This window comes from Microcaecilia unicolor, chromosome 6 (assembly GCF_901765095.1).
Source record: "Microcaecilia unicolor chromosome 6, aMicUni1.1, whole genome shotgun sequence".
In the NCBI taxonomy this organism is placed as follows: domain Eukaryota; kingdom Metazoa; phylum Chordata; class Amphibia; order Gymnophiona; family Siphonopidae; genus Microcaecilia; species Microcaecilia unicolor.
The window spans coordinates 200,580,300-200,592,881 of NC_044036.1; the positions used below are offsets into that span (position 1 = coordinate 200,580,300).

A 12,582-nucleotide genomic window follows, 5' to 3' on the forward strand; every position below is an offset into this window, starting at 1 on the left:
TAAATATCAGTTAGCTGGTTAAATTTAAACTTGCCAAAAAACACTCAGATATTCCATGCTGGTCAGCGGAAACGGCCTTGCATTGAATATCCGAGATCAGCGCCAACCACGAGAGGCAGCCCATTTATCTCATGTGGTCTGAATTTCGGCCCCAAAATGTTTATTTTTTTTCCTTGCAAATAATTCTGAGAGGTAAGCCTTCCAGTTTTATGAGTCTGTATTTTTGGTCTCTGAATTTTGCATGTCATTTATTTCTGCCACAGAATCCAAAACTGTTAAAGGTAGATGGAGTTTTCCATACCCTTACTTCCTACATCTCCCAACTGACTTTGGGATTCTTTTAACAAGTTTCATTAGGTGCTAATGTGTATCTAATGCAGCAAAAATGGTCTAACATGCGACACACTAAGCATTCCATGTTAGTTTTGTCATCTGTGTGCACTAACCACTTGGTCATTATAATTTTTAAAAACATTTTTGTGAGTGATCGAGTCAGGAGTGCAGAATGGGCATGGATGCACTATTCACTAGCATGCTGACATTAATGCACTCTAACTGAATAATGCAGATTTAATGCAGGAGCCCTTACTGCCTTCAAAATAGAGACAGCAAGGGCTCCCACATTAACTGTTATAATGGCCACTAGTTAATGCTAACATCAGCACTTGGCCCAAAAAATGTTACAGAAAAAGCCCAATTTTAGGGCTGCACTAGAAATGGTCTTAGCCTGTGGGAAAGACCTGCATAAGGGCACGCTAATCCCATTTCTCAGCGCAGTTAAGTAAAAGTGCCCCTTTGCCAGTCAAATAGGGAGGTTCATTGCCCAGTACTGGAATTGCTGCCTTCTGTTTCCAATAACTGATAAAGGGACCCTTTTACGAAGCTGTGCTAAAATATCGGCCTGCATCATAACTAGCTGAGGCCACTTTTAGCACGGCTGTAAAATGGCCACATTTGTTGTTTCCTAAATTAATGGCCATACATTAATTTCTTTATTAGGGAATGGCCATTTAGTGTGGCAGCCCTTACCAACACCTATTTTCTAGGCAATAAGGCTTCCTGCATGTTTATTTATTTATTTAGATTTTGCTCACACATTTTTCAGTAGTAGCTCAAGGTGAGTTACATTCAGGTACTGTGGATATTTTTCTGTCCCAGGAGGGCTCACAATCTAAGTTTGTGGCAATGGAGGGTTAAGTGACTTGCCCAAGATCAAAAGGAGCAGCAGTGGGATGTGAACCGGCCACCTCTGGATTGCAAGACCGGTGCTCTAACCACTTGGCCACTGATTGATCACATGTTAATTGGTTAGCATGCAGTGATGCGGCTGCAATTACCAATTCCCACTGGGCACACCTACTTCCTGCCCTGAAACATGCCCCCAGCGCTAAAAAAATAAAAATTATTTTTTAGCGCGTGGAAAGCATGCGTGGATCCAAAAACTACAGCAGGGGCGGATTTTAACCTACAGTTAGCACACATTAGTGCTTACAGCAGCTTAGTAAAAAGGGCCCCTAGAGAATTGTTAAATCATTTATTCAGATGCACATATATGCAGTATATAATCCTCCAAGATATTACATGTATTTCTGTTTTTATTGCATATTTTCAGATGGTCCAGTAGTGTATCGAGCTTACCTAAGATCTGAATACAGTGATGAGAACATTGAATTTTGGTTTGCATGTGAGAATTACACGAAAATCAGATCCCAGTGGAAAAGGATTTCAAGAGCCAAGAAGCTATTTAAAATGTACATCCAGCCCAATTCTCCCAGAGAGGTGAATAAGCATTATCAGTTACACATAACAGACAACAGGTAGCCTAATGTAATGTACCGTGTTAGGGTCCAAGCTGTGCAGAAAAAGACGCATGGGACTCCTTTACTAAAAAGTGGCAAACAGTTGTACAAGAAGAGAACTAAGTATCTGATAGCTCATGGCCGCAGTAACTATTACCATGCAGGCATGAAAGAGCATGCTAATTCACTCACTACATGCGTATCCGGGAATAGTTTGAATTCTATGTGGCGCCTAAAAAAATTGTAACCGAAAAAAAAAATGCTCAGTGCTATTTTATAAGCTGCACCTAAAGTTAGGCGCAGTTTATAGAATAATGCTTAAGCACAGAGGGTCAAGCCTAATTTAGGCAAATCCATTTGCACCAACGAAAATGTGGTGCAAATGCCAGCATCTAAATTTAGGTACAGAGCCCCTTTACTCTGTAATTAAGCATGTAACCAAAATTCCTGCCCACAATTTGCTGCAAACCACCCATGACCCATGTGCCTTTTCCGAGACGCATGTTAAATTTAGGCATGGATCGCATGCCTAAATTTACACGTGTTCATCCTAATTGATTCCAATTAGTATGAATAATTACTTGTTAAAAAGCCAATTATTGGGGCTAATTGGCTTATTATTCAGTTAAAATGTGCACGTAATTTGGGTATGCACCCAAATTTGCATGTGCATCTCAAAGCTTCTTTAGAGAATTGGGGGATTATGAGTTGAGAATGGGTATTGACTGCTCAGCTATACTTAGTCTAATATCTGTCCAATATCTATCTGCAGGTCATACATCCAAAAGATTTCTAACGTCCTCCTGATATTGAATTAGAGGTTGTGATAATAGATATTGATGAACTGATTCAATCTTAATCTGGAAAAGTTAAATCATCAACTAAATGAAAATTTGTACATGTATTCTATAATAGATCAGTAGGATTCTTTAAAAATTTCAACTTAAAAAGCTTTTATTCTCACCTATCAGTTTTGAATAACATCTTCTTTTTCTCCTTCAATAAAAACTTAATCAGCTTTAACACTTATTTCCATTTTTCTTTATTGTCAATTAAACTATCTTTCCTCCATTTTCTTTCAAGCTTTCTACAGAGCCATTTGTGATGCAGTAGTGTATTAACAAACCACATGGGTTTGATTTTGCGGGGGGGGGGGCTATATTTTATTGTGGCTGTTGGGCTCATTTTCGAAAGACAAGTCATCCATCTTTTCACATAAAATAGAAGATAGACGTCCTTCTCTCAGAGACGTCCAAATCAGTATAATAGAATGCCGATTTTGGACGTCTCCAACTGTAGTCCGTTGCAAGGACGTCCAAATTTCAAGGAGGTGTATCGGAGGTGTAGCGAAGGCGGGACTTGGGTGTGCCTAACACTTGGACGTCTTTGACCCATAATCGAAAAAAACAAGGAAGTCCCTGACGAAAACTAGGGCGTTTTCACCTGGACCTGTTTTTATAATGAATAAGGTACAAAAAGGTGCCCAAAATGACCACATGACCACCGGAGAGAATCGGGGATGACCTCCCATTACTCCCCCAGAGGTCACTAACCCCCTCCCACCCTCACAAAACATCTTTAAAATATGTTGTGCCAGCCTCAGATGTCATACTCAGGTCCATAACAGTGCATGAAGGTCCCAGGACCAGTTTTAGTGGGTATTGCAGTGCACTTCAGACAGGCAGACCCATGTCCATACCCCCCCTACCTGTTACATTTGTGGAGGAAACAGCGAGCTCTCCAAAACCCACACAAACCCACTGTACCCATATATAGGTGCCCCCCTTCACCCATAAGGGCTATGGTAGTGGTGTACAGTTGTGGGTAGTGGGGTTTGGGGGGGGGGGGGTTGGGGGCTCAGCACACAAGGTAAGGGAGCTATGTTCCTGGGAGCATTTTATGAAGGCCACTTCAGTGCCCCCTAGGGTGCCTGGTTGGTATCCTGGCATGTCAGAGGGACCAGTGCACTACAAATGCTGGCTCCTCCAATGCCCAAATGGCTTGCATTAGGACATTTTTTACATGGACGTCTTTGGTTTCGAAAATCGCCGAAAGTCGGAAACGTCCATTTCTAGGGACGTCCAAATCTAGGGATGTCCAAATCTAAGGATTTGGACGTCTCTGATGGTATTTTCGAAACAAAAGATGGATGTCCATCTTTTTTCGAAAATACAGGTTTCCTCGCCCCTGGATTTTGCCACTTTGCAAGGACGTCCAAATCGCAACTTGATCGTCCCTTTCGAAAATGCCCCTCCACATCACCTAGGATTGAAGTATTTACTAAATTCTAGTCCTCTATTAAACTCAAGGAAGAGGTGTCCTGTGAGCGCAATATCACTCAACCCAAAAAACTGTTCCAGAGGTAGGTGCCTGCTATTCCTTATAGAATGGGCTCCATAGAAACAGAGAAAAATGAAGACAGATAAAGACCATACGGCCTAGCCAGTCTGCCCATTCATGCTATCTACTATCCCAAATAGTCACATTCTTGGTGCCTTAAATAGGGGCCAGTTAATTGAATTCAGTGGCGTTCCTAGGGCGGCTGACACCCGGGGCGGATCGGCGATGCGCCCCCTCCCCCGGCGAAATGATACCTTCTCCCCCCGGCGACTCCTCCCCCCAGCGAAGCGACACCCCCCCCCCCCCGGTGCATTTTTACCTGCTGGGGGGGGGGGGGGCAGGTGCCACATGCCTGTCGGCGTCACTCGTTCCATGCTCCCTCTGCCCCGGAACAGGAAGTAACCGCACCCACCACCCCCCCCCCCCTAGGAACGCCACTGATTGAATTTTTCTTTTATCATGCAACAAGTGGAAAACTTTACTGCATTTTAGTAAACAGGCCATACAGTATAAAGGGGCCCTTTTACAAAAGGGTTGCAGTGCAGCAATGGGCTTGCCACGCAGCAATTCAGAACAACTACCAGCCCAATGCATGCGCCGGCGGTAGATGCACCCCCAGTGCACAGAATTTCAAGTCCCAGCCGAAATATTTGAAAAATATTTCCACAGGAGTTTATCTGGAAGTAACTGGGCAGTGCCACGCGCTGTCCAGCTGCTGCTGGGTTAGCATGGGGGCCCTTACAGCCACCTCAATGGGTGGCAGTAAGTGATGCCTCCAAAATAGCTACACAGCAAGTTCAAACTTACCACATGGCCATTTCTATTTTGGGGCTTTTACCTGCTGCAGTAAAAGGAGCCTGGCACGTGGCAAAAATGGCCGCTACCACAGGGACCCTTTTACCGCTGCTTAGTAAAAGGGCCTTGGTGTTAGACAGAAGACTCATAAACTCTCAACAAGTACAGCTTTTCAAAATACTGTTTGGTAAATCATGAATATTTTACATACATACAATTTTGTTTGTTATTGTAGTGTGCCTGCTGGGAAGAAGATGATATGCTACTAAACCTTAACACAATTTGTAAAAATCTTTTACAGAATCCCTGAAATTTGGTTATTTTCATACATTTTTCCACATGAAGACTTGTCTGCAATTTTGTTTCTCAATTTTACAACTAGGAAAATTACGCATATGGTTTTTTGCAGATTAAGTTTTACTTAATTTCAATATTAATGAACCACTGCAGTACAAAATCATGCAAATAGGTTTATCCTAATTAAAATCTGAAGAACAATGGTGCACAAAAAAGATTTCACAATTAATGACCAGGTTTCCATCTGGAACACTATTCTTTCTGATAATTGGATACAGTGGCACCTATTCATCCTGTAAAATTAAACTCTTGTCAATCTCATCCATGGTATCACCAGGGGCTCCACTTGAGACACCTGGAACACTAATGATGTAAATCTCATATATCAACTCATTATACTTCAGACAGGCAGCATTTCACTACAAATGTGCCATATTTTCTGCAAAGAAGGATTATTTATCCTCATTACTTCATAGAGGCCCTAATTTTTCTTGTTTATTCAAGATATTGCCTCAAATAACTGGTTTTCTAAGTGCTTAATCTCCATCTCTAACTTTCACTGCACATGGTCTAGCACTTGCCAAAACCTCTTATTTCTCTTTACTGTTCCACCATCCACTTCTCACTCATAATCAGGATAATATTTTTCTTTGTAGCTCTTTTTCTCTCTGTTTACCAGGTCCCTTATGAATCTGAAATTGCTAAACTGGTGTGGCCTCCAATTCCTCATTGGCTCCCACTGATCGTATGCAAACTTTCTTCCCGAAACAAACCTATTATTCCACCCCCCTCAGCACTGGTGTCTTCACACAGCAATGGAAACTGATCACTTTCTATCCTCATCTAAAAAATCCCTCTGGTGATCCCACCGATTCCTCAATTTGTTGCACTGTTTCCTAGCATGCCTTCTTGTCCAAAATTGCAGACAAGTTGGTAGCCCAACAGCTTAAAACATTCATAGTAAAGACAAATGCATTACACCTTTGTCAAACTGGATATTGCCAATATTTCTCTATAGAACATTCTTTACTTGGAATATGTATGTTGGATGCATGATGGTGGTAAGGAAGTTCTTTTAACTTCTCTTGATCTTAGTGCTGCTTTTGACTTGATTGATCACTCTGTTCTGCTGAACTTCTTAGAAAGTCTAGGTGTCTGAGAAACTGCATTGAAGTGGTTTAATTCTTATTTTGATAGGATATCTTTTTCTCTCTACATTCTCTGATACCTGTAGTCTCGCATTTGGTGTCCCTCAGGGTTCTGTGCTTGGTCCTAATCTTTTCAACATACATTATCTCCACTTGCTCTTCTATTACAGACTCCATAAGTGTTTTGTTTTTTTTTATCTTTGCCTACGATGTTCAACTCCTTTGTATTTAAAATCATACTGTGCAAGAATTTACTACTGTCTCTGATCTTTAATTGGATAGCACAGAATATGCTTAAACTTAAACCTTCTAAGACCACTGCTTTTTATTTTCATTAATTGGTTCTTCAACCTTATCTAGTTTTCCTCTGATCAATGTCCAAATTTCAATCAAACACTCCATTAAGATCCTCAGTGTCATTTACTATCTATACTGGAGTTCCTTGTACTATATATCTATATTCAATTATAAATGTTTTGATTTTATTGTAAACCGTTTTGATTTGACTACAAGAGAAATGGTATATCAAATATAATAAACAATAGATGATTATAGATGATTGTCTAATCTTCACTGAACATTAGTCAAGAAATCTTTTTGTATCATGCGATGCATCCAATTTACACAGTCTTTCTTTGATGTTTCTTTCTTTCTATCTTCTTGAATGGAGGAGTAGCCTAGTGGTTAGTGCAGTGGACTTTAATCCTGGGGAACTGGGTTTGATTCCCACTGTAGCTCCTTGTGACTGTGGGCAAATCACTTAACCCTCCATTCCCCTAGGTACAAAATAAGTACCTGTATATATGTAAACCACTTTGAAAGTAGTTGCAAAATACCACAGAAAGGCAGTATATCAAGTCTCATTTCCCTTCCCCTTCATTCATCATTTCACAACCTGACTATTGCAATTCTGTTCTTCAGGGCATACCCCAATATCAAATACATCATTTACAACTAGTTCAAAATACAGTGCTTAAACTCATTAGGAACATAAGTGTTGCCATAGTGGGACAGACCAAAGGTCCATCAAGCCCAGAATCCTTTCTCCAACAGTGGCCAATCCAGGTTACAAGTACCTGACTAGATCCTAAAACAGTACAATACATTTTATGCTGCTTATCCTAGAAATAAGCAGTGGATTTTCCCCCCAAGTCCAACTTAATAATGGCTGATGGAATTTTCTTTTAGGAAACTATCCAAATCTTTTTTTAAACCCCGCTAAGCTTTCCGTATTTCTTACAAATTTCTCATCCTGGTACTTCAGATTCTTCATACAGGGGCCCCTCAGTTCTTAAACAGATCTCTCATCCTTTACTCCCCTACATGTGTTTTGTGTTCTTCCCAACAAAAACTGCTTATTGTACCCTCTTATCTACAAATCAAGTTGCCTATAGCCTTTAATTTGTGTTTCTCAGTGGTAGCCCCTGCACTTTGGAATTCTCTTCCAATTGAAACTAAGCTTGAGCACTGTTTTTTTTTTTTTTTTTTAGTACAAAGTGCTTATTAAAACTCAGTTCTTTAACAAGGCCTTTCCTAAACCTACATGACTAATTAGCTGAAACATGTGACCATCCTCAGGCAGCAATACAGTGTCCCTGTCTAGGTGTTCTGCCAGTACATCCTCTCTGCGTTTTATGGTTTAAATGGAGTTAATTATTTTGTGTTTATTATTTCCTCCACTGTGCTTGCTTAATTACATCTGTAACCCAGGCCTCCTCCTCTTAGTGCCTCCCATTTTATTTTATGTCTACTAGATTTCTGATGTAAACCGCTTAGCTGTCATGATTTGCGGTATATTAAATAAATGTGAACTGTGAATTGAGAACTATACCTGAATGAGTTACAGCTTTAATTTTTGCAGTCTTCCCCATAGCAAATGAATGAGTGAAAATTTGCCACAGAGAAAGCATCAGTGTAAAATGTTCATACAGACAGACTGCTAACTTTATCAGAAATGTAGTGGGTTAGTACATTGACCTATAAGGATTTCATTTGCTGTAGCAGACTTTAAGAGCTGCTATGGCTCAAGGCCATAACTAAGGTTGGGCAAGAGGGACAAACTGCCCCAGCTGCAAAGCCCTGGGGGAAGGAGGAAGGGATGACTCAAAAGCAAGTGTGGGTTAGTAGCAGATGAAAAGCAAGGAACATGCAGCTTTCTTCCTGACATCTGAGTTGAGGAAGAAGAGATGGGAAAAGGATAAAATGCTATCTGAACCCGGATATTCAATGCCAGGCCATTTCTGGTGACCAGCATTGAGTATCTAGTTTAACTTTGGCCAGTCTGACTTTAACCAGCCAAGTTGATATTCAGGGCTGGCCAGTTAAAGTCAGACCGGCCAAAGTTATTCCACCAGCTATGTTTAAGACACTAACCAGCGATATTCAGCCCCAGATAGCTGCGTCTAAGTGCCTTTTTAGAAGCCATATCCTTCTGAATATCGGCCTCTATGTATCAGAGTGGAGGGGGTAGAGGGAAAGAGAAAAGCAGGGGAGAAAGGGTACAAATATTTGCTCCTTACAGCTTTGTTATTTCTGACATGGAACCAGGAATGATTATTACAATAACTTTTAAACAGTCACCACCATGCAAATCCTTAAATATATGATTACTTTAGTATTTTCTGGACCTCGTCAGAATGGAATAAAGTAGTTACTGATTTTGTCTTGGAACTACTTTCCTTTACAGAATGCTAGCATAACTGGGTATTAATGCGCCTAACACATAGCCACTCTTACTTATGCTAGTCATAGATCCAGGGCCGTCGAGAGGGGGGGAAGGGGGGGGGGCAAAATTCGCCGAGCCTCCAAGGGGGTCCCGGCGCTGGGGTCTCTCTCTCTCTTGTGGTCCGGACAGGATCTGAGTGATCACGTCCTGACAGGAGCAGGAGAGAGAAAACTCTGGTGCCGCAGCTGGGCCCCCCCTTGGAGGCTGGGGAGGACCCGGAGGAGCACCTCCAGTGCTGCTCTTCTGCCCTGCTGAATGGCTGCTTTTCCTTTCAGACGCACATGCTCGGTTTTGAAACCGAGAATGCCGTGAGAGAAAAAGCAGAGGCAGGCAATCAGCAGAAGAGCAGTGCTGGAGGAAGACATCCTCTGCTGGTGGGGCCTCGGGATTCCTGCCAGCCAACTAGGTATTTCAATTGAGCAGCGATCTGGGAGGGTGGGGCAGTGGCGACGATTAGGGGGTGGCCATGATCCGGGGAGGCGGTGGACACGATCCGGGGAGGGGGGGCGGTGGCCCTGCCTCAGGCCTGGCGGCAGCCCTGTCCTGATCCCAGTTCAGTTTCTCAGTGGCCCTGCATAGAGCTGGTATAAATGTAAGTGCCTGAATATGGCAGGGATGCATGTAACTTACATTATTTTGTAAGTTCTCTGCATAAGTGCAGCACCCCTTATACCCTGCCCATGCTCTGCCCCTGCTTATGCTCCCTCATATTATATAAATTAAGCAGGTATTTGCTATTCTGTAGCATGCTAGCACTTATCTGCATAGGTACATACACACATAAACGCTAGCATTTCAAACATTTACATGTATAATACACATATAAATGTGAGAACCTAGGTTATAGAATTGTCCCATAACCGATGCACGTCATCACCACTGTTCCCTCTAAGCTGAGTGGGAGTCCTCCAACTGCATTTCTGCCAGAGGGGGATGGTGCTTCAATACTGTGTTTTCAAGCACACAGGCAGTTTCCCTGAAGTCCTGCAGAGCTTGCCTGCCCCTCACTATTGAAAATGTGATTGTAAAACAGCACCCCCCACTGGCAGGACTATAGGTGGAGGACTCCCACTCAGCTTAGAGGGAACAGTGGTCATCACTTCTCACATTGTTAATAAAATAAACCAGCCAGTCCATTAATGGCAAAACCAGTCGCAGCTTTATTACTAACAGTTATTCCAACAACAAAACCATTTCAACATTTACAGGAACATATGAACTCGTACAATTTAACACTTAGTTATAGTTAGGCGGTAGTGAACTAACATTATTTCACTAAACTCCTGGGCTCCCAACCCAAGATTCCCTCCCATTAAAACTGTCTCCCACTCCACAACCTTTACCCCAACCTGATTGCCAAGATCTATCCCTGCACCAATCTGCTTTTCCCTCCTATCTCATCTGTTCTTCCCTCCCTTCTACCAAACTTTTTCCCCTTACTATTATCCTTCTCCTACAGCCTACTTTCCTTGCACTTTCCATCCCCCTCCCTCCTTCACAGCAGTGTACTGTACTGACCTGAGGAAGGAGGTTTTGGCCTCTGAAAGCTAATTGAAAAATGTATTAGTTCAATAAAATGGTATTATTTTATTTTCCATTTTTTGTTTTATTTCTATTTGTTAATTTGTAAAGTGGTGATTGGTATTTGACAGTCTTTTTTTTTTTCAAATTTACATCTATCTTTATATTTTGCACAGTACTCTAGTATCACTGTTTCTGTGGCGTTGTATGCAGAATCTGGCTTCTTGGGGGTTCAGTTTTATTTATTTATTTGTTGCATTTGTATCCCACATTTTCCCACCTCTTTGCAGGCTCAATTTGGCTTACAATACATCATGAATAGTGGAAATATATAAGAAAATATACCGTTAGTTTACAGAAGGATCTTGGGTAACATGATAATGATAAAACATGATAGTAGTTTAACAAGCAAGTATTGTAAAACAGATCTGGATATATGTATAGGAGTTCACATTTGTTGATCTTTGTGGTATGCCTTGTTAAAGAGATGGGTCTTCAATAGTTTGCGGAAGTTAGTTAGTTCAAAGATCGTTTTTAAGTTGCGCGGCAGCGCGTTCCAGAATTGTGTGCTTAGGTAAGTAAAGGTTGACGCATGTGTTAGTTTATATTTTAGACCTTTACAGTTGGGGAAGTGAAGATTAAGGAATGTGCGGGATGATTATTTTAATTTTTGTCTACATACTTAATGAGTTTAATTTTTGTCTACATACTTCTAGTTTTAATTTGTGGTTACTTATTCTATACTGGGTGGGGATGTATCTGTGTTTGTGAAAAAGACGTGGTTTATGTTTATTTTTAGTACAGGAACAGTGCTAGGCAGACTTTTATGGTCTGTGCCCTGAGAAAGGCAGGGACAAATCAAACTCGGGTATAAATATGAAGTATCACATACCATGTAAAATTAGAGTATCTTGTTGGGCAGACTCGATGGACCATTCAGGTCTTTATCTGCCGTCATTTACTATGTTACTATGTTACGTTTTACTTAGATGATTAGCTCAGCCTTGTTATAGTGCCACCTGCTAACTCAGCAGGGTGGCGCTCACATGATGAGGGCAATTCTATATCAAGGCACCTACAATTAGGTGCCAGAAGGGCTCATAGTAGGAGCCTATTCTATAAAGGAAAGCAGTTTCCTACTTTCCTTTATAGAATGCTAGTGTAACCAGTGGCATACCAAGGGGGTGGGCATTGGGGGTGGTCTGCCCCAGGTGCACACTACAAGGGGGTGCAGGGAGCAGCCGTGAGGCTGTCAGCTCCACCAGTTCCCTGCTCCCTCTCTCGTTACTTCCTTTTCTGGGGCAGGGAACCGGCGGAGCCGACAGCCGTGCGACCTGCAGCCCCAGGAGGTGATGCACTAGGGAGTGGAGGTGATGCGCCGGGGTGTGTGCGTTGGCGATCTGCCCCGGATGGTAGCCGACATAGGAATGCCACTGAGTGTAACTGGTATGTAGCTGCTTAGGATAGAGCAGTTACACCAGCCATAGAGCTGCTGTACATGTTACTGCCTAAGTGTGGCAGATGCCTTCATAATTTATGGTATTCTGTAAGCTTTGTGCATATGTTTGAGCCCTGCCCATCTTACACCCACGTGTACACCCTCTTTGGAAATATCTAATATGTAAATTAAGTAGATATTCACAGGACAACACTTAGATGGAATTATGGCAGTTATGCACATTTGTGCACACATGATTGTATAACTGCCATTATTCTAAGCATTTAAGTGTACAATGGGTGTGTAAATGCCAGTGTCTGTGTTATAGAATTACTCCCAAATATCCAGCATTACGGGTCTAATTTTATGACAGAGAATTTATGTGGGAGGGCCTCAAGGCTATTATTCTAAGTCTATTTTATAAAGACACATGATTGCCTATGAAAGACACAATGGCAACTTATATGAGTTCTGGCTTAAATACTGGCCAGAACTCACATAAGGGTATTTGGCCAGGTC

At 41.8% G+C, this 12,582-nt stretch overlaps 1 protein-coding gene across 1 annotated transcript in view; it reads left to right on the forward strand.

The window, feature by feature from the left end:
- Positions 1 to 12,582, forward strand: part of RGS13 (regulator of G protein signaling 13) — a 75,093-nt gene that overhangs the window by 51,768 nt on the left and 10,743 nt on the right. The window contains exon 4 of the mRNA XM_030206911.1: positions 1,613 to 1,779. Within this exon, the coding sequence (XP_030062771.1) occupies positions 1,613 to 1,779 (167 nt within the window). The remainder of the gene's footprint in view (positions 1 to 1,612; positions 1,780 to 12,582) is intronic.